Source organism: Gymnoscopelus braueri, assembly GCF_963280865.1.
Source record: "Gymnoscopelus braueri genome assembly, chromosome: 3".
Classification (NCBI taxonomy): Eukaryota; Metazoa; Chordata; class Actinopteri; order Myctophiformes; family Myctophidae; genus Gymnoscopelus; species Gymnoscopelus braueri.
In genome coordinates this window covers 51,044,485-51,067,372 of record NC_137612.1, presented here as the reverse complement: position 1 = coordinate 51,067,372, position 22,888 = coordinate 51,044,485, and the positions used below count along the sequence as shown (strand labels likewise).

General features: G+C 40.4%; 1 protein-coding gene across 3 annotated transcripts in view; it reads right to left on the bottom strand.

The window, feature by feature from the left end:
* The window catches only part of mst1ra (macrophage stimulating 1 receptor a), a 34,962-nt gene extending 12,903 nt beyond the window's left edge, over nucleotides 1-22,059 (bottom strand). For all 3 annotated transcript variants that reach the window (XR_013932933.1, XR_013932934.1, XM_080424368.1), the window contains exons 1-12: nucleotides 21,778-22,059; nucleotides 16,411-17,687; nucleotides 10,941-11,117; nucleotides 9,738-9,857; nucleotides 8,915-9,085; nucleotides 7,413-7,576; nucleotides 5,114-5,249; nucleotides 4,848-4,984; nucleotides 3,790-3,960; nucleotides 2,753-2,840; nucleotides 2,001-2,225; nucleotides 497-643 (exon numbers count right to left, since the gene is read on the bottom strand). Coding sequence is in view for 1 of the 3 variants with exons in the window: in XM_080424368.1 (XP_080280494.1) it covers nucleotides 497-643; nucleotides 2,001-2,225; nucleotides 2,753-2,840; nucleotides 3,790-3,960; nucleotides 4,848-4,984; nucleotides 5,114-5,249; nucleotides 7,413-7,576; nucleotides 8,915-9,085; nucleotides 9,738-9,857; nucleotides 10,941-11,117; nucleotides 16,411-17,604 (2,730 nt within the window). In the remaining 2 variants the exon portion in view is untranslated. The remainder of the gene's footprint in view (nucleotides 1-496; nucleotides 644-2,000; nucleotides 2,226-2,752; nucleotides 2,841-3,789; nucleotides 3,961-4,847; nucleotides 4,985-5,113; nucleotides 5,250-7,412; nucleotides 7,577-8,914; nucleotides 9,086-9,737; nucleotides 9,858-10,940; nucleotides 11,118-16,410; nucleotides 17,688-21,777) is intronic.
* Between the last annotated feature and the right edge of the window lie 829 nt (nucleotides 22,060-22,888).

Below are 22,888 nucleotides of genomic sequence, written 5' to 3'. Positions count from 1 at the left end.
GGACACCCAGAAAACAGGGAATGCCCAGAAAAAGATAAGATCTCACTGTACTGTATATATGTACAGTTTTTGTATATTATATTAACCACTTGGACCCCAGCATCCAAGCTATCAGCTATTTTATTTTTTATTTTTTAATAGGGCTTAAAGCTGCAATCCATAACTTTTTTTGTATTGAATTAGACCAATATGATATTGACCAATGTGTATGTTAATACAATAATAACTAACAACTGCAGTGGTTGCAGTTGATCTACTTGCTCTTCTTTTGAGAAATTTAGATCCTAGTGGTATTGCATGTAGCTCAAAAGTGAAATATATCCTGTCCCCAAACAGGCTTTCTGTATTAGCTCAGCAGCAGTTTGGCGCTCACACAGGGGGATCTTGAATTCCAGATCAGGACGTAAACGTTATGTATTCCAGCTTTAAGTCATGATTGATGATTTCTTTATTTCTTTACACATAAGTCATGATATTGATGGGACAGATGCTTTACCCTGACAGGCAGTCCCTCGCTGGGGACAACCAGACCCTTTGGTATCCTGCAGGTCAGCTCGTTCAGCAGAACCTGGACATTACAGTCCACACCACCGATGGTCATTACGATCTTCATGCACGAGTTCACTGCATTCAGCTCCAAATGCTGCGGGGAACACAGTTTGAAGAACATTTAATAAAAACAAATGATTTCCACCCATTAGTGAGTGATTGCATCACACATTCACACACTTCCTTAGAAGAACAAGTCACCTTACTTCAACTTCATCTCCATATTTATATGGGTTCTTCTCACTATAAGATTGTAGCGTTTCTGTATTTGTCTCAGAAGCGAGCTGATGAAATCTATCTGCCGATTACATCTATCTGCCGTTTACATAACTGGTGGGGATTCCAAACTATTTGCAACAACAATGAGGCAACATCCATGCGCACTGATTTAGCACGTTAACGATCCTGCATGAGAAAGGCTGTAAGTTTCCATTAGCTTGAAATCTCAGCTTATGATGTTGACAGATCGCATTAGTGAGGACCGATACATGGAGATACGGTTCAAATAGATGAACTTGTCCTGTAAAAATGAGTCATCACAAGTAGCACAACTGTGCTACTTTTCATCATAATTTACTGCATGAATTGTTCTCGTCAGGGTGGTATACGATTTTCTGGGGTTCTAATCATCCACCGTCCAAGCCAGAGGCTTGGATGGTGACAAACACGACTGGCCGTGTTCGTGAGGGGAGGGGGGGGGGGGATCTCTGTCACTGCACTAGAGAGTCGAACTAGGAGGAAAGTGAAACTCCTCACTGTCAGGTGAAAAGAAGCAGCTGGCAACTTCATGTGTATCAGAGGACACATGTTGTCTACGCCACTGTTTCCCAAACAGTGGGTCCGGGACTCATGTTTGGGTCATGGACCAGTTTTAATGGGTTGCGAGTGAATATCTCCTTTTTGTTTTGTTTCCTACATTTCAAATGAAATAGACCTATATATTATTTCAAAAGATTTAAAAAAAAAGTTTAAAACTTTCCATCAATTAAAAACAATTCCAACATTTTCCAAAAGTATTTCATGAATAAAACCAGAAAGTATAATAATTTCCATAAATAATTGTAAAAAATTTTTTAAGACGTTTGTGAAAATAGCAGATCTACAAGCTCAGTAGCTTGTAGATCTGCTATTTTCACTAGTTTGGGTCCCGGGCAAACATCTACTTTATCTTTTGGGTCTAAAGTAAGGTTTGGGAACCACTGGTCTACTACACCCTCCCACATGGGTCAGCACACTCAGCAGTGACTATACACATTGGTGTCACGACTAAATTGGGAGACATTTTTTAAATAAACAAATATTGGCTACAGCATGTAGACTGTGCACATTTGCTATTAACCTGGCCTGTGTGGAAAAGAAACAAAACAACCTTAATCCAAAACTAGAGGCATAAATGGGTTGAAAATGACACATCCATGTGGAGAGATGAAGGAGCGAGGGAACATACGCACATGCAGTGAGACTTCATTCACTCCTGGGATGAGCCTCAACACTTTCTCATTCTCAAAGGGAATGACTTTGAAGTCGGGGAAGTAGACAAAAGGTTTCTTCCAGAGGTTATGAGCTCCGTCCATGTCAAAGGAGATGCATCCTGTGTCTGACTTATCCTCTGGAAACACAGGGGTCAAGCATTCCATGTGGGTGGCATTCAGTGTCCGACTGCACACCCGGGTGACCTGTTTAGAAAACAGCGTAAATAATCATAACAAATAGTTTGGGCAGGATGACAAGGCAATGCCAAAAGACAAGATTGATGTTCATAATCGTCAGTGTACTTATTTATTTGTTTTCTTTCTACCACACTCTGAATAGACATCTCAGGCAGATGTTATTGTTTATTATTATGAATTTAATTTAACTTCAATTAAACTGAATTGAACAACTGTAGAATTGTTTTCATAGAATAGCAGAACTGATCATAGTGTAGTATTAAAACACACCAGTATGAAGTCAGAAAGTTCTCTATTTATATTATAGGCGAAACACTTTCTAATGTTAATGATAATAATTTCCAATAATAATAATAATACATATAAATAATAAAACATATTTCAGTGTATTTATTTTTTAAATAGTTTTTTTTTTTAAATCAATTTTTCTTTTTGTGTGCAAATTAGCTGATCTACAATCTCATAATACACCGCAATACGGCACATTATGAGCTTGAAGATTGGCTATTTTCACCGTTTTTTAAATAGCATACCTGTGATTGATTGGTGGGAGATGTGTATTTGACCACAGTGTGGTGCACAGAGTCTAGGTTTCTGCCTTCAATCATCAGCCTGGAGCCACTTTATGAAAGAATAACAACACTTCAAGTTATGTCCAAAAAGGTTCATTTTAACCATTTATCAGGCCAACAAAACTATGAATTTACCTTGACAGATGGACTCTTGTCTTCCATGGAGTTCTTATGACGTAACTAAGCTGCAATGCCATACTTTATGCCATCGCTTCTAGCTTTATGCACCTTACTAATGTCACAACGACACTGCAATATTCAGTGGTGGAAAGTAACTAAGTACATGTACTCAAGTACTGTACTTAAGTACAATTGTCTGATATTTTTACTTATACTGGAGTATTTCCGATTTTCGATACTTTTACTTCTACTCCACTATAATTATTTACATTGTGGTAATTTTTATTATTACAAAACATACATTAACCACTTCATCCCTATGTATAGGCTATTTGAAAATAGCCGATCTACAAGCTTTGCGACGCGTTGTGAGCTTGTAGATCTGCTATTTTCAACGCATTTTTGTACATTTGGAAACTTGTGAAAATGGTACATTCTGCATAATGAGTACTTTTACTTTCAGTACTTAATTGTATTTTAATGCGAATACTTTTGTACTTTTACTTAAGTAAAGTTTGAATACCAGCCTTTTATTTGTAACATAGTATTTCTACATTGTGGTATATTCGTACTTTTACTTAAGTACAAAATGTGCATACTTCTTCCACCACTGGTAATATTTGCTCCTGACGACACGGCAAAACTCAAGTTCAAGTTTTACTGACCAGATAAATTAACTGTCAAATAACAGAATTATTATTAACTCTGTTTGCAGGCAGTAGTTTATTTTACTGCAATGCCGTCGCTCAATGGAAATCATTCTTTAATCAATTATCTTTGGCGAGGGACACCGCCATGTCGTGAAGCAAAAGTTATACTTATTAGGAAGATCATCTGAGGTTGCATTGGAATATAGAAGATGAAGGTTGTTGTCCTACCGTCTGAAGCTGCAGAGAGGAGAGACACCAGTGATAACAGGGTTCTCTTTGTAGACAAAGGTTTTAGTGTTGACTGCCGTAGAGCTGTCAATGAGGACCGTCACTTCTTTCTCCCCCACAGCCTCCACACGTTGAGAGAGACACACTATGGAGGATGTATCCCCACCAGAGCTGCTCAATATAGAGTTATAGCATCATTCACAATACATGTGCAATAGTGACAGTGCAAAGGATAGCTAGGGCAAACTGGGCTTGTTATTGTCCTAGAACACTTTTACTTCTTGAGAGAAAATAAAAACTAGCAACATTAATCTGGAAGAGAAACAGTACTGTCCATATGACAAATAACATGATTATTTTAATGGGGATCATGAAACCTAGCCTGGGATCCAGCCTGCTTCGCTACGTTCGGTGGATTTTTTTTTCTCTCTTCGCTTCTCAGTCTGGAAAGCCTCCCATTGGGAGGTTTTGCAGAACTACACTAGAACTACATATGTTACGTAGTCAACGTTGTTGCTGATTGGATGTCGTTCCAACGAATGAGAGTAGCGTTAGGCAACCTACGTCATCAGCCAGCGCCACCCTCCATGCTTTTCACACTATTGTTTTTCTGCGCATTGGAATGACGTCTCACTGGTGCTTTGTCCCGCCCCGCACCACAGACCAATCAGAAGCCACGGCAGGACTCACGACGTTTGGCATGTCCCGCCTCCCTTGGAGATAGGAGGCTTTCCAGACTGAGAAGCGAAGAGAGAAAAAAAAGTCCGCCGAACGTAGCGAAGCAGGCTGGATACCAGGCTACATGAAACCCCCTTGTAGTTAGTTTTCCAGTTATTTATGTCTACATATAATTATGCAGATCTACATATAATAAATTTAAATTCCTGGTGAAATGATGTAACCTTTTATAAATTATATTGCAATACAAAAACATTGCAATGTCAATTTGTCCCAATATTGTTTAGCCCTAATTCCCATTTCCCTTAAAGACACCACAGACACCTCATTGCAACAAAACATTATACTTCCAATGCAAATGTGCTATTCATACTCTTTACCTTTGAACGACACAGTCTTTGCCACCAATGACAACTCTTCTTTGCACCCCCGAATTCAGATGACTTCCTGTCAGCGTGACCATTGTGCCCCCAATTCTAGGTCCATAGTGAGGATGGATTTTTGTTATCGTAGGCTCCTGAATGGAATGCAATCAAACTTAGTGTTAGTATATTGATTAGTTTCCTCATCAACCCATGAGTAAAGACCACAGGCAACGTCATTTGATGAATGTCACACAAGCATTCAGAAAAGGGCTCATCCTCACCACAAATAAGAAGCCTTGCATTTGAGCTTGTCCTTGGATGGAATAGTGGTGGTCTGTCTTCTCTTCATGCACTTCCACAGTGATGTTGAGAGGATGCGTTGGTGCTTTATCCTGCCGTTGAATCTTACACACTAACCTACAAGTGTATAGGTCACATTCAGATGTTTAATTTGTCAGGATGCGTGTATGAGCAGTGACATCGTGGTGTAGCAGACTCCACCACGCTGTGCTGTACTGTACGACATACAGTATGATAAGTTAATACAAGTTATAATACAGAAGTAAGTAAGTTACTATGTAGTAATATAAAGTGTAGAGAATTGGTGTTACCAATGGTACTAACGAAGGCTCTGTTCTGTTCCATTCTGGTCAAACAGAGTCAGGGTGCTGATATTGTGCATCTTGGCTCACTGTAAACACTGTGCTACACCAGTGGGTCTCAAAGTGTGGTCCTGGGACCCTCATGGTTCCTTGAGGGGGTTCCAAATGGCCCCTTACAGGCGTGTAACTCTGAGAGTGTACAAATGGAACCAAATGGACCCTTACGGGTTCCATTTGTACACTCTCAGAGTTATGGGGGTCCTTGAAATTAAAAAGTTTGAGAACCACTGTTAGCTACACTAAGGGCAGGTACACACTGCAGGACCTTAAAGTGGTCGGGGGGTCATCTGATCGTTAAGCATAACACACTGCAGGAGTATATTTCTTGAAATCGTCTCTCAAATATCCTTGTGGTTTTCACACTATACGATTGATCACCGACTAGGGATCGCACACTGTAGGATAGTTCACTAGGATGCTATCCAGACCCGATACATACATTTGTTTTTATTCCAATTCATTTTAACCGACGTCTCATGGAAACGTGCACAGCTCCCGTGATATGCGCGAGACCGAGACAGGACGCTATTGATTGTTGAAATTAAATAATTAATTCTCTATTTCTCTGTATGTATCTCTCTCTCTCTCTCTCTCTCTCTCTCTGAAACAAGTCAACCAGCTTAAAAGTGCGCAATGAAACTCAGAAACAGCGTTGCCATGTCCGCTTATTATAAGCTACTTTGGGCTTGTTTTTCTGTAGAGTTGCTTGTAAATATTGGTTGTTGCGGGGTGCGTTTTTTGGGCTTATTTGTGTAGTTGCTTATTTGGCCTTGTTTCCTAATGTTGTTTAAACCAGTGGTTTAAACACATGTACAATATGTATTTTTCCGCAGACCCCCCTTCTGAAAATATGTTGTGCCATCATAGACCCCCATACAAGATTTGTGTGGATTTGGAAAAATTTCCACAATTTTCTCAAGATCTTTCTTTGAAAATAGCTGCGACGCTATTTTCAAATATCCAATGTATTTGTAAATAGGTTTAAAGTGCTCAAGTGGCCTTTTCTTGGGCTTGTTTTCATAGACCTGGTTGCTTATTTCTCTCGCATCATCTGGCAACGCTGTTCAGACACAGCGTGCACATGCTGCACTCACAAACACACACACACACACACACACACACAGAGCTGAGAGCTCGCTCTCTGTCTCTGCCTCTGTCTCTCTCTCAGTCTTTCTGTACAATTCCTCTAAAATAAACAGCCCACCAGGCTCGCTCACTCTCTCATTTTGTTTTATAATGTTAACTTAATACAGGACTGGACGGTAATATTGCGGTAGGGACTGTTTGTTGTGGTCAGATCCAGCGACGCTCCCCTAGCCACGGTGGCTGTAATGTGCTCTCATTGGCTGTAGCGTGGATCTCCTCGCAGACCCTTTCATACTGTATGATACTGTCCGATCTCCTGTCTGCGACAGGGCCGAATAACTAACCAGATATTTGAAAACGGTCGCAAAGCCATCCTAGAGCGGATGATCGCGGCCAGATCGTGTCGCTGTGCCTTTCACACACAGCGAGCATTATCTCGCCGATCAAAGGCCGATCTGCGTCAGATCGGGAGGTTTTGTCGGCGAGCGCCAAAAAAGGTCGCAGACAGCATTATCGGACCAAATGTCCTGCAGTGTGTACCTGCCTTAAATGGAACAGAGCCTTCATTAGTATCATTGGTAACACCTGTGCAGGAAGCAAGGAAGGGGCCCAATTTCCTTCCAATATGGCTGCTGTGCATAGAGCCTATTGCACCTTCCCTGGGTTACTAAGTTAGGATAGGATGCGCACGATGCGTTATGAGCTTGTAGACCAGCAATACTGTATGTTCAGCTTTAGGGTTAGAAGAATTACCCACATTTTTCAAAATGATATTCATAAAATCGTCCTAACCAAGTACAGTAACAGAAACGTGTGTGTCTTTGTTACTCACTGTTCACTGTTGCTCTTTGCAGGGAGGACAGCACAGGGGGTTTGCCCCACTCTCACAACGTGGGTCTTGTCGTTGATGATGGGGGGGCGTGGCTCCGACTGGAACTCCCATCCACACAGAGTGAGTTCCGTCTCGCCGTCGACAGGTGCAGTCTTCGGGAAAAACTACACAGACACAACAGCAACCAGTGAACAGTCTCTTTATGTTTTTTTCCTCCTAATTTTCAATCATTTTACTTCTACTCCACTACATCTCAGAGGCAAATATTGGACTTTTTACTCCACTACAATTATTTGAAAACTTTAGTTTCTAGGTGCTTTGCACATTTTCATTATTATTACAAAACATATATTAACCACTTCAGCCCTATTTAAAGTTTGGCTATTTGAAAATAGCCGATCACAACAAGCTCACAACGAGTCGCAATTTTAATACATTTTATACACATGATACCTTGTGGAACGGGACATTCTGCATAATAAGTACTTTTACTTTTGGTACTTTAAGTATATTTTGGTGCCAATACTTTTGTACTTTTACTCAAGTAAAGTTTGATTACCGTACTTTTACTTGTGAGTACTTTTTCCACCACTGATGCACAACATACTGTAAAACTTTGTCGTGTGACAGTGTCACGCAAAAGTAGCGAAAATAACAGATCTACAAGCTGTAGATTGTAGATCGGCTACTTCCACTATTTTTCATTATTTATGAGCCATTTCGGTTTTCTTTTATTAAACTTTTCGCCTACAATGACATGCCCAAAATAGAGACGCCAGGTTGACAGTGGTTAAGTCTGTCTGTGGGTTTTATAAACATTTAACCATTGAAAAGTATTAACAGTATTTAGCCACAAGAGCATGTGACTAAATAATAACTACATTGGATCCATCCAACACAGTAACAGTTTTGGACAGACAAGGTTTCTGCCAGCGACGATATCCTTGTTGTGTGAAGTCATCTGTGCATACATATCAAATCGCCGCTGCCAGACAGAAACCTTGTATCTCCTAATGTCAGAGTTGTTTTGCCATTTAACCCATTAAAACCGGGAAAGGCATCAGTGTCACTTCAGATTTTTGCACTGGCAATTCAAAAATTTGAAAAAGATGTGAAAGAAATGTTAAAAATCTTTTCAAAAAATAGATTTTGCATTGGCTATTAAAAAATGTTCAAAAATAGCAGATCTACAAGCTCACAGCGCCGCGCTGTGAGCTTGTACATATTTGAACATCCTGAACATGTGAAAACGAATGATTTAGAAGCCATTTGTAGAATTGGCCTCAGGTCTTCATGGGTTAATGCCCTAAGAGTGTCAAGCAAAAGTAGTGAGAATAGCAGGTCTACAAGGCAATGCGTCGTATTGTGACCTTGTAGACCTGCTTGTAGGCCTGCTATTTTCACTATTTCTGAAAGTTCCCATTCTAAGGTACGGTTTTGGACATAATAGCGATATATATTGGCGATATAAAAGCGATCAGCATTATGTGCTGTAGGCCTACCTCTCTGAGGACAGGAGAGCAGGTCTGGTCGCTCCACAGCGACGTACACTCATGTTGCCTGGAGCAGCCGCCTGCACACCAGCCACACTTCATGAAGCGTGGGGCCTTCAGACAGCTGTAACATGTCAGAAAGTGTGCACACCCTGGACCTTCAGGAGGCACGCTGTACATCTAGACCATGATGAAGGGGAGAGAAAAGCCAAGGAGGGAAAACGGGCAGAAAGAAATTGAAGGGAAATAATTGTTTCATGGTAAAGACAAAACGGGTGCCAGGTCATTGTTGACCTGGCATCCTATAGTGTGTATAGTTTCAATATACTGATTATTATTCTATGGATATTCTACTGTTAGACTGATGATAGGTTCTTCGTTTACCTCTGATCCTAGATTGCTATTTCTATGCATTTGATGTATTACCTTGTGTTGTCCTTGCTTACTGTAAGAAGCTCTGGATTAAGAGCGTCTGCTAAATGCCTAAATTGTGAATTGTAAATTGTACCCAAACTCAAAACTAACCTAAAAGAATGGCTGACCTTTGAACTCCTTGGTAGTAGCCCCCACCCCTCCTTTCTCTGCAAAAATACCTTTTGATGCTACTGAGGTATGCATTACGGATGAATTGAGTACAATGGACCACAATGGAAAGAAGGCTTTTTGTGTGTATCATTTTAGTATAACCTTTGACTGTACTACCTGTACCGTTAACAAACTTTGTAAATACAGTATTCAATCTATCAATCAATCAAACAAACAAGAATCCTCACAAATGTAGACAAGCTGTCAACTGTACAGTAGCTGTTATAGTTGTTATTGAGAAAAGCACCTTATTTCCAGCCACAAAGAGAAGAGACGTCTCTGAGCGCACAGCTGCTACCCTGGACACCGGGGCCTCTCCCAGGGAATAGTTGGCAAAAATGGTAATGCGGGTGAGAGACAGTATGACCTACACGAGTAGAACAGAAAGAAACATTCATGTTTTTATTCTACTATCAGGAAGGTGGACCTAAAAGAACTTGGATATTGAATATATTGTTATTGAATCAATAACAAGACATTGGAAACTACTTTCATTATTAAAGTGATGCTGAGCTTTGGTAGAACATTGGGTTGAATGCAGTAGCTATAACTACTCATCTCAAAGGTCTCGAAATCACACTTTTAGTACATAAACGGACTCAAACAAAGCAGATTCTGCCAATATATTAAAAGTCCTCGTTGTCATCGCACACGTTATAGTCATAAATATTGGTGATCTAAGGATTTTTGTTGAGCTTGAGAACTTCCATCAAGGCCGGGTAATATAACTAGGCCTGTCACAATTATTACATATCGCCTAATCGCAATTATTTGAGATAATCGCAATTAGTTGACATAATCGTCATAATCGTTTCCATGTTGAAAAATGTTCATGCATTTAAAAATAATTATTAAAATGAAATAGCTGATCAACATGCTTACAACACGTAACTTCAACGCGCTGTAAACTTGTAGATCAGCTATTTAAAAACAAATTCAAATGATAAAATGATTACATATGTCAGTTATTTGCCCTGTGCAATTTTTGTTTACGAACAGTAAAAGGCAAACAGAAATTACATCTGTATTCGTATGTTCCAATGTTCAATGCCAAAAACACAATTAAAGCATTAATTGCAATTATTTGCATGATAATTAATCGTCAACTAAAAGTGTGTAATCTAAATATTATGTTTATGCTTTGTTTGTATTCCTTTATGTGCTAAATGTGTGATTTTGGTTACTTGTTTCATAATTCCATGAGAGTGAATGGAATGGAATCTCTCATGTATTTCTCGTTTCTCACTCACAGAGCACAGACGGAAGCAGCAGATAAAGGCGAAGGACAATATTTGCACTGATATAACCAGACATACAACCCAACATCAACATTGCCTTAACACAGAATGTATTGATCAATTAAGCAAACACACCACTAAATAACCCCATAATAACTTCATATACTGTGTCACTATTCCTCCTTTTTGTTTTATCCTGTCACTTTTGCTACCTGCAGAACCCTGCCGTCTGAGGTGCCCAGGTGCGCCAGGGTGTCGTCGCCCAGGGTGGTGACCAGGACGGAGGTGAACAGAACATCTGTCATCTTCTTGTTGAAGAGGTCCACTCTGTAGCAGGGCTTCGACACCAGGGTGGGTTTGATCCTGCACGTGTTATTGGTGTCTGGGCTCTGTGCAACACAAGAGAAAAACACACACTATGAAATACTGAGTGTTCACTTACATTTAATTAACACAAATTAACACACAGGGGATGTCACTGTGTAGTGAAATAATCATCGATACAAAGGATTTAATTGTCAGTAATGTACAGGCAAGTTAATACAGGTATTAAACATGAGCTCCAGAGCTGATGTTTAGTTGTTTAGGGGGTGCAGGAAGCAGTATTTATTTACAGAGGAAGTGTCCCAGTCTGACGCCTCCAGCCACGAGCAGCTCGCCAGCAGAGAGTACATGCAACCAGTCATTAAACACTAACGAACTCTGCCTCCAGGATGTCATATAGTCACTGTCGGGTGGAAACCTTGTAGCCTATGTCCAAGACTGTTCTTTTTTTATTATTATTACTATTTATTTAAATAGTGAAAATATGGGTGGGGGACTTCAGCGTGAATTACTGTACTCCCTACCCTATTTCCAAACAGCGACATGCACTCATTTCCAAAAAAACATTAAAAGTTCTGCCCGATAGCAAGGATAGTTATATAAGCTAGGACAGTGGTTCTCAAACTTTTTCATTTCAAGGAGCCCCAGTTTTATGTGCGTTAGGCTACAGTGGTCTCTGGGACCACGATCTACACTGTACAGGCTTCCATGTTCATTTAACTCTGAGAGTGTGTACAGATGGAACCAAATGGACCCTTGGTTCCATTTGTACACTCTCAGAGTTACAGACCCGTAAGGGTGCATTTAGAGCCCTGGTGGTCCCCGGACCTGAGGTTGAGAAACAGTGAGCCAGGAGACTGTAGCTTCTCAACACAGATTATCCTGAAGAGAAAATTCAAAGCAGATGTTGGGGATATTGCTCTATCACCATGATTTACACCCAGAGTGACAGCGTATGATGTACGAGTGAAGATTCTTGGCAAAGTGGCCAGTAAAATGGAACGTGGTTAACCACTTATATACTTCATTGAGTCCCAAAGGGGTCTACTAGGCCCCCTCCTTTTTTCCTCTCTACACACCCTCATCTCTTCCTCGAAAATAGCTGATCTACAAGTGTTGTGAGCTTGTAGATCTGCTATTTTTGCAGAATATTCGACATGGTCATATTTTGACATGGCCAGAATAGGGATGCTATGGTTCATGTCAGTGGTTTTCAACCCTTTTCATATCAAGGTCCATTATTTATTCTGCATTTGAGCCACGGAACCACCGTTTGATGAGATTTAGACTCTCAGACCCAAAACTTTGAATATTTTGTTGTCGTTGGATGAGATTTTGTCCACAATTCCATCCATGCTGTATTGATGAGGTACCATAGAGAGGAGAGATAACAGGCAAACGTTGATCAAAATAACAATTCTTCTACATTATTATTATAATTGTGTAGACTAATTAAATTAAATTAAGTTTAACAATAATTTAACTCTTGAGAGCGTAAAATGAAACCAAATGACCCTTAAGGGTCCATTTGGTTTAATTTGGTTAAGATCTATAAGGGTCCATTTGGTTACACCAACTCTCCATCATTTAGCTGAGGACTACCTGGAACCCCCCTCAAGGACCACTGGTGGTCCCCGGACCACTGGTTGAGAACCACTGGTTCTCACCAGCTCTCGCATACAAACGGGAGTATGGTTTATTTGGATAAGGAAAATGTAATATCTGTATGAAATGCAAGGATAAACACAGAGCTTTTTGTTTACCTCATTAATGTTGCATATCATCTGATCTTATCTGCACATAATGTAAAGCGCTGTCAGTTTCTACTTGAGATGTTTTAATAACTTAGTAGTTCACCCAAAAAATTACTTATTTTGTATCAATTGCACACCCCATGAAGCCTTGAATTCATGGATTTCTTTTAGTTTTTGTTGCATTTCTAAGCCAATAATTTGATTACCGGTGGAAGGATGCTAATGTATCCGGTAGGAGACACAAAGTAGACTCTTTGTGTCTCCTACCGGAAATACACCCGGTCATCAAATTATTGGCTTAGGAATGCGACAAAATCACAAAAACCAAAACAAATCCAGGAATTCAAGGCTTCATGGGGTGTACAATTGATAGAAAATAAGATTTTTTGGGGGTGAACTACTCCTTTAAACCATATAGTCTCAGGGCTCTATATAGGAGCGTTATATTTCTCCCTATGCCAAAGCTCTTCGCACACTGTGTGAGTTTGTAGATCTGCTATTTTGACCAAAGGCTGACCCCAGAAAAGGGAAGCTACTGTATGATTCAATTAAGTGTAGACAGTAGACACGAATGTTATGTGATCATCAGAAGAATCATCCATCCGTCACGTATTACTGGTGTTATAGTGCTGAGTCATCGATAACAGCAACAGGGATTTGTTTGTGCTAAATATCAGAATTAAATATTTAACTGTAGATTTTTTTTGGTAAAAACTAAAGGTTTTTGTAAAAAGGTTAAAGCTCTATATTCTGATAGTAATCATTGTTAACGAGCACAGGTCGGCAAGTAAGTTTGGCCTCGGGCCTATTTTATTTTCTAAGCCATTATATATGGTTGTCCAGAACACTATCAATGACAAAGTTAGGACCTGAAACATGCAACAAACCACCTTACAATACAATACAATAATAACTATATTGAAGTAAAAGTTGAAATTAAGATGTGTTTGGTATAACTACTGATAGAAACACATGTGGAATCAAATGTTACAGTTGCATATAGAAATGCTTATAATCATTTTGTACAGGCCGCATCCTTGAATGTGGCACTTTAAAAATATATTTTTTCTTGGAGACAGACAGTCATAATCCTTTTTGAACGAGAGCTTTTTTCTTTGTTAAAGGTTTCTTCAGAGAGAAACAATGTATTGTTTAAGGCGTGTGAAACACAGTTTCGGGGCGTCAATTGGGTATGGCAAGGTATGGCAGGTGCCATACCTTGGCTCCAGAAAAAAAAAAGAAAAAGATTATATATATATTTTTTAAATCATTAATAGTAGCCTAATGCAGGTGTAAGACCATGTTGTTTGTATTGTGTTATAGGTATAATGCATAGTTTTCTTTGCATTTCGGGGGTTTAGGGGGGTTTGACCCCCCAAAAGAAATTCGGCCGTGCGGCCCAGGATAGGTGTCCCTTATTTTAATCTCTGGGAGCTGGCAACCCTAACCTTGCCATACCTTAGCTTTTGCTGAACTGACTGTTTTTCACCCAAAAGTCTAAAGAGGAAAGGTAACAGTGAAAACAAAAATATTCAAAGAATGGAAATAGAACTAGGCGTTCATTCTACCAGGTTTCATCAATGCAAAGCAATTGCTGTCCATCCATATCCTACCCATGTGGGACTGTCAGGCAGATATTGTAAATTATTTACGAAATAATTAGCTGGGCCAGATATTATCGATGGCGGGCCAGTTCTGGCCCACAAGCAGCCTGTGTTGCCTACCACTGGCACAGAGTGTTTGTTCAGTAAAAGCAGTCTTCCCGTCTCTCCAGCTCTTTAACAGAAATGACATAATCAGGTGGGTTGCCAATTTTATCCAATCAGGAGAGTATCCATTAACCAGCTTCAATCAGTTTCAATGTTGTCCGCCATTTTTTTGGCTTTTGTTTCATCACTGCCAATTTGACTTGTTTATCCTGTATAGTATCCTGTATGACTTCTAGCTCCTCATTGGATGAAATTGGTATCCAGACATGAAAATGTATTTTGTCTTTACTAAAGAGCTGGAGACATGGGGAGAACCCTCTATACAATGATCACTATGAGAATATAGCTAAACACTTATTTACACCCCCTTAACTTCTCACCTTTTTAGGCTCCCCGCACATATTATATTAACAGATGTTCTGCTCCTTATGTACTCTTCCCCCTCCTATCTTGTGTATTTTGATGTTTTCGTTTTATGTGCAAAATAAACAAAAATGATCTGCACTTCCTCTGCCGTTTCCAGGCACTCCAATAAAATGTGTGAAAGGCACAGCCCAGCACAGTCTATAATCCCCCAACACACACACCCACACCCACCCCCACGCACGCACACACACACACACACACACACACACACACACACACACACACACACACACACACACACACACACACACACACACACACACACACACACACACACACACACACACACACACACACACTCCATGTTTTTATCGTCAGGATTTATAACTCTGGTGTGTTAACCCCCCCCAGGTGTAGTGAACACATGGCTGTACTTACACACTGGAAGGCATAAAGATAAAACCACACCTTTCTGTTCTGTAGCACAGCCAACACAATCATTCAACATGTTGTCCTTAGACTGCAATGATAACGTTTGCACTCTACTCCACTAACACACTGGTTCATAACCTTTTTTTTATAATACCCAACATAGGGATGCCAGATTGAATGTGATTAATGTTCTACCCTTTTAACAATGTTATTACTGTGCTTCCCAATGTGTGAGTTAGCTATGTTAAAGTTACAGGATAAAATTGTGTATGACAAGTTGGACTGATATCCCATTGAGAACAAACAGGCAGCAACTAAGCCCCTCCCCCTCTCAATCCAGGTTCAAACTAGCACAAACCAGAGAGCCACAGTATGTATGCATATATGTTCAAAAGTATTTAGGATTATTGGAAGTAAATAGATGCATTCGACTTTATCCAGGGAGGTAATCAGTGAGTCTAACTCATATCTTCAATTATAATTTGGAGACAAGGAATGTAAACAGTTCCCACCCTTTTTTTTTTTTTAAAGAAGGCATTCATCAATGGTTGATGCCTGAAACTCGACGGAGTGGAAAACTGGTGTGGCAATGTTCAGGTCACATGTGACTCATCAGACCCTCCCTTTCACAGTCACACGCACCTTGTTTCCTGCACACTGTTGCCAGGCACAGGCTGAACTCCCATACAGTCTAACTTCACTCTTTTATATGATGCCATCGCCTCTGATCACAAGTGGCTTAGTTAGTTATACTATGTTTGTCTTGGTAGTCGGCTTCCTGTCTGTGCCAGGAAGGACCTTTGTACTTGTGCTCTACTCTGAACATGATGACAGCCCAGTATCAAAATAAGAGGAACTTATTTCTAGATTGACCTAATTGTTGTATTAAAGTTTAATGTTCTTTTCATATATTGAAGTTTAAAATATATACTTAAAAATGTTATCTATCAAAATGTTATGTTTATTTTTATGTTTACTCATAAGTTCATTGATTCAGATTCTGGTATGTGTCAAAACATCTGCAATCGGTGGACTTGGACTCAAAATCGGGATCAACATCGTACCCAAAAATCTGTCATCGGTCGGGTTCTACTCACTTCATGTGGGCACATCTCACAGGGCTGGAAGAAGTGACATAGTCCTCTGGACAGCTGCTCCGGTCCTTTCTTGCAACAGTCCTCCAAACCATCATTGATCGCCTTGTTTATATAATTCATGGGGAAGGCGCACAGGGCTGAGTTTCTTTGGGGACGACCGTCCTCACCCATCTCTGCAAACACCCCATACAGTACAGGTTCATTCTCAGCCGTCAACCTCAGATCATTTGCCAAGTCCCTCCCGGCTTGACCGAAGTATGCCGCCTGGAGGGCGTTGTACACAGTGTCCTTGTAGTCCTCCCTCTGCCTCCTCCTGCGTTTAGGTGCGTACCGGCACTCCAGGACCACTTCCCGGTACATCCACGACTCCGGGGTTTTAACCGGCAACCGTCCCAGACGAGTCTGGAACGCCTGGCTGTTCTTAAGGGGATCCTCCTTCTGAAGGGACAGAAAGTAAACATGCTCCTCTGTGGAGAAGCTGTAGATGTAATCGATGGGATAGGACGCCTGCAGAGCGGGGAGCACCGTCAGGTTCGAGACCATTTCGAAACCATCCTCGGTCGAAAGCGGCCTCAGCACCGATATCGACCGCCTCGGGTACCTCCGCGCAGCATCCTCATCCACAGAGGCGGCGACGAAGAAAAGTGCGGTCTTACCGTCTTCGACGATGCTGACCCTTGTGCCCTTTGGGCTGGCCACACAGTCACGACAGTACCTTTGAGAGTTCACCTCTTTTTGGAATAAACACTTATAAGGTGTGGCGGGTGAGCTGCTATAATCAAGGATGTAACATAGACCATGCTGATTACTCCCACAAACATACAGGTAGGTCAGATATCCAGGGTCCAGAAGCAGTACCTTATTGTCTGTATCCACCGGGTCCTCGGGGTCCGTTTCCACGTCACACACCCCACACGTGGTACATTCCGCACTGCCCACGGGGCCCGTGCGCACCTCCCACAGTCTGTTCAGCTCGCCATTCACCGCCTCGATTACATTCCGTGACGCGACGTATACCTCCCCATCGACTGAGTTCACCGCTATGTTCTGTACGGGTGTTTCTGTTTCGAAATAGGTCAGGGAGTAATTCACACTGAAGTCCTCCAGCCTGCGAGGTTCCACAGGGCACAGTCCTAATGCAGGGTGTGATTGTATCCACAAGCATATTGTCAGCACAGTGGGCCACAGGACCATCTCCACACAGAGGTCCACTGGGAGTGTATGTTACCTACAGGAGACGTGTCGCACCAAGCACATTCTGGAGACCAGCAGGATCTCTGTGTGGGAAGAGAGAGAGAGAGAGAGAGAGAGAGAGACAGAGAGAGAGGGGAATGTTGACATTTGACTGGCTGAGTAGTAGTTTTACTCCTGATTCAACACAGAGGTTCAAAGCTTTTGAAGTTGACATGCACTGCAAACAAATTTAAACAATTTAGCTTGTTAAACTGAGGAAAGAGGGAAATAAGTCCATAAGGCAACAATGCACGAAGCAGAAGAAAAGCTCTATGATAGAAGCATTTGGTTTCTTGCTTGCTTTATGAGCTTAATTGTATTAATTAATGACTGTCTTCGTTTCTGTGTCATTGTTTCTGTATGTTTTTGTGGATTTGAGATAGAAACAAGTGTGTATATAGAAGAATAGCATAGCAGAGATTAGGGAGAAAGCCTTTAAGTGCCGTGCCTAATAGGAAGACCGCAGAGGGAAGATAGAATGCACTGTGAACAAGACATGACATGCTGCATCATGTTGACACAACCAGGAAACACACTGTACACAGGATACAGACGAACACATTGACTACTACAACACACACACACTTGACAGACAGGTGATAAATGTATCACTTAAAACGTCATTTTGACCAATCTGTAATATGTATATTATTATAGTTTTATAGTATATTAATACTATAATTGCTCAAATGAGCTTTCCCTTAATAGCTCAGCAATAGAAATTGTGATGCTTGCGCAGGGGACCTGGATAGCATCCCAGGTGGGACATAAAGGTTATGGGTTGCAGCCTTAAGCCCTATTCTTTTTTCTTTTGTTTTAGTCAATAAAAAGGCAATCTACAAGCGTACATTACAAGCGAAGTGTTGTGAGCGGACTCTGTCTTTTCCTGGTGTTTCACCCAGGTCGATGTAGTTTTGAGTTTAGGTTTAGGCATAGTTTTTGTGAGGTTAGGGTTAGGGTTAAGGTTAGGGTTAGGGTTAAGGTTAGGGTTAGGCTTAGGGTTAGACATGAATGCAGATGCTTCCATACATCTGTACTGCATGACATACATGTATATCAGTGATTCTCAAAGAGGGGTGAGGACCCCAGAGGGTCCTTGAGGGGGTTCCAGGGAGTCCCCAACAAAATCAGCGTAACCACTTTAACCCTATATACATCGGCTATTTGAAAATAGACCATCTACAAACTCACAATGCACGACATGTTGTGAGCTTGTAGATCTGCTATTTCAAAAGATCTTGAAAAAAATAAGCGGGAAAACTTGTAATATTTTAAGAAATATCTTGTATGGGTGGTCCCTGGTACACAATCTTTTCAGATATGAGTCCGCGGCCGAATACATATTAATTTGAGGGTCCTTGAAATTGAAAAGTTTGAGAACCACTTACATTCATGCTCTGTGTAATGTAAATTATATGCTGAGCAAGTCCAGTTGAACCTCGATTCTGGATCAAGATAGCAAAAGAAAAAATATCTAAAGTTACTATGCAAGAGGGCTTGTTATTGGGGCACGGATGGCAGGAGCATCATATTTGAGAGTTCAGCCACTGGTGCAAAAAAACATAGACAATATTCTACAGCAGGGGTAGGCAACCTTAGGCACGGGGGAGGGTGATCACTGGCACACTGGCATAAGTGTGAGAGAGGATTTTTCTTTTAGAATAAAATATTTTAAAATATACATGTAGTCAATTAAATGAAGTCCCCTCAGGATGTATGCAAATTACATCCTGCTCATAATTCTACATTCATTCAAACCCTGAACTCTGACTGGGGAGGGAGTCTGGGAGATAGGTGGGGTTAGTCTAATGATCATTACATCCTGGGGTAAAAGCAAATATTTTAAAAGAAAATTAAGGTTATCTATATGGACAATCAAAATATGTTGGAAATATTGTATTTTTATGAGGTGTCATAATTAAACTTAATGTTGATAAGGCACACTGACTATCAAGAAACATGGCAATTTATGTAAAAAAGGTTGCCGACCCCTGTTCTACAGATAATGTGGAGAGTAAGTGATAAGGTCAGATGAGTTATCCTTGTGGACGAATGGCGTACACCAAAAGAACGGTACAGGCCTGAACCCTTGACCCCTAGTGGGGTGGTTCTGTTATGCTTGGGGGGGGGGGGCATGGTTCCACTTGTCCCCTTTAGAGTTGATTCTCAACCTGTGGGCTGGGTGACCACTGGTGGGCCGCGAGGGTATTGCAAGTTGACCCCCAAATAATTGCCAAAACACCATTGATCCTAGCCGGAACACATTCGATTGATTGATCATTCAAATAAACTTTCTCTGAAAATGCATGCGGCCTGCCCATCTGACCACTTCGGCTGCCTGTTGAGTGGTCAGTTGGGTGGGCCGCGGAAGCTTTTGAGATTTTTAAGTGGGCCCTGATCCAGAAAAGGTTGAAAACCACTGCCTTAGACCAGGGGTGGGAAACCACAGATTGGGCTATTAATGTATTGAGATGATCAACAGAATTGACAAAAACAATCATTATTGTTTGATTTGCATAAAACTTTTCTCCCCAGATAGTCAAAATGTTACATTTATTATTCATATTACATTATTGATTTCTGTCTTTGTTAGGTGTTCTAATTATATTATTGACTCATTCTATGCTTGTATTTTAATTGGCCTAATAAGTTATTTAGTTAGTTTACGATGGCATGATGTGAATGTCAGTTTGTATCTGTGTAGCAACTTCCTGTAGCACCAAATGTATTAAATCACTGTTCAAGATGCAACTCTGTCTGATGCAACTCTACAAAATGAGAACTAAGAAATATATATATATTTTTTTGAATAGGGTAGCATATAAACTCCAGACAAATACAGAATGATTAGTATCATTATAACTATTGTAATAATTCGGAGTAATTTACACAGATTACGGCTGCCGCTACTGCTTATCTTTGTATTAGATCAAGACTATCGTAGATGTAAACTGCTCAAAATAATTAAGGGAACACTTTGATCCCTTAATTCTTTTGAGCAGTTTTTGTTAGCAGTATGTACACAGTTCATGAAAACTCAAAATAATTAAGGGATCAAAGTGTTCCCTACATTTCTTTGAGCAGTATATTATATCGAGTCTGACTTTTACTTTCGAGTTTACGAGTCTTAGCGACCACCCCCCTGTTTGCCCTGAGATGTCACCAGTAAAGCCCGTATTTCTCCGAACATGTACAAATGCAAAATATAAGGTGCTTAACCGCTTGCCCCAAATGTTAACTAGGTGTCCGGCTTGTTTTTGCAATGTATTAGTCCATATTATTCAATAAAGAAGTGTTTTAATCCCGTCTGTGGCCGAATTTGTTGGAGTTCCCAATGGGCAGTAGTGACGGGGCGCATCCGGTGAAAACCGGAATCACACTCAATGTAAACAGGAAGTAAACGAGGGGAGGAAAAAAATGGCGTTCGGCCACAGACGGGATTAAAACACTTTTTTATTGGAAAATATAGACTAATACATTGCACAAATACTCCGGACACCTAGTTAACATTTGGGGCAATCGGGTAAGCACCTTATATTTAGCATTTGTACATATTTGGAGAAATACGGGCTTTACTCGTGACATTCCAGGGCAAACTGGAGGGGAGGTCGCTAAGATTCTCGTAGATATAAAAATGTCAAAATCGATAAAATACATACGATAGTCTTGATCTAAGGCTATCTTTGTATAGGCTAGTGCACTGTTTCTCAAACACTGGGTCGGGTCGGGACCCATTAGTGGGTCGTGGACACATTTTTAAGGGTGGCGAAAAAATACCCCATTTGTTTCCAACTTTTTTTTTTATTATCTAAAAAGATTTTTAAAAAAAATCTATATCAGAAATAAAAACAAATTCTAAAAAAATCGTAACTATAGTAACTATTACTATTAAATACTGAATAATTCAACGAATTCCATTAATTCAATAAAGAAAAATAAACTTTTGAGAAGTAGTGAAAATAGCCGATCTGCAAGCTCACAGTGAGCTTGACGTGGATCTGCTATTTTCACTAGTTTATCGGGCAAAAAAGTTTGGGAACCAACTGGGCTAGTGTAACTATAATAAGTCGGCGAACAGCCTCACATAAAGTTAGAAGTCGCAACAGTAGCCTACGTAGGATCGTATGATCTTACCGTTTTGATCAATCGTATTCCTATCCAGACGACTCCAAATCAATGCAATGTGAGTGACACACCAACTCACACAGTGAGCTGTGTAGATCTTGAAGCGGCGCACGCACGCACACGCACACGCACACGCACACGCACACGTACACGCACACACACACACACACACACACACACACACACACACACACACACACACACACACACACACACACACACACACACACACACACACACACACACACCTGTGTGGGCACGGGGCGTAGGCTGGCACTATGTTGGCACAGATCTATTCAGTCCTTGGTTGGATCACTCCTGTCTGTGTGTGTGTGTGTGTGTGTGTGTGTGTGTGTGTGTGTGTGTGTGTGTGTGTGTGTGTGTGTGTGTGTGTGTGTGTGTGTGTGTGTGTGTGTGTGTGTGTGTGTGTGTGTGTCACGCCCCGTCCGCGACAAGGAAGCCTGGAGGAATTGCGAAATCTACCTTCTTCACCATTATTAATATATTTCATTCACTCCAGTCCAGAGACTTGTACTGTACGTACCAGTGACTCGCCAGTATTATGGATATGGAAAAAATTACCCCAAGTAGCCAGTGGCGTAAAGTAACTAAGTACATTTACTCAAGTACTATATATATATATATATATATATATATATATATATATATATATATATATATATATATATATATATATATATGCTTAAATACAATACAATTTTGAGGTATTTTTTACTATATACTTCTAGTCTCCACTACATCTCAGAGACAAATTTTATACTTTTACTCCACTATTCTATTTGAAAACTTAACTAGTTACTTTATAGATTTACGATTTTTATTACAAAACATACATTACCCACTTCAGCTCTGTATAGATTTTGGTCATTTGAAAATAGCCGATCTACAAGCTCACAATTTGTGGTGATGCAACTCATTGTGAGCTTGTAGATCTGCTATTTTTAAAAGATTTTTATACATTTAATGCATTTGAAAACTTGTGAAATGGGAACTTCTGCATAATGAGTGGGCTACTTTCTACTTTTGGTACTTTAAGAACATTTTTATACCAATACTTCTGTACTTGTACTCAAGTAAAATTTGAATTCCGGACCTTTAC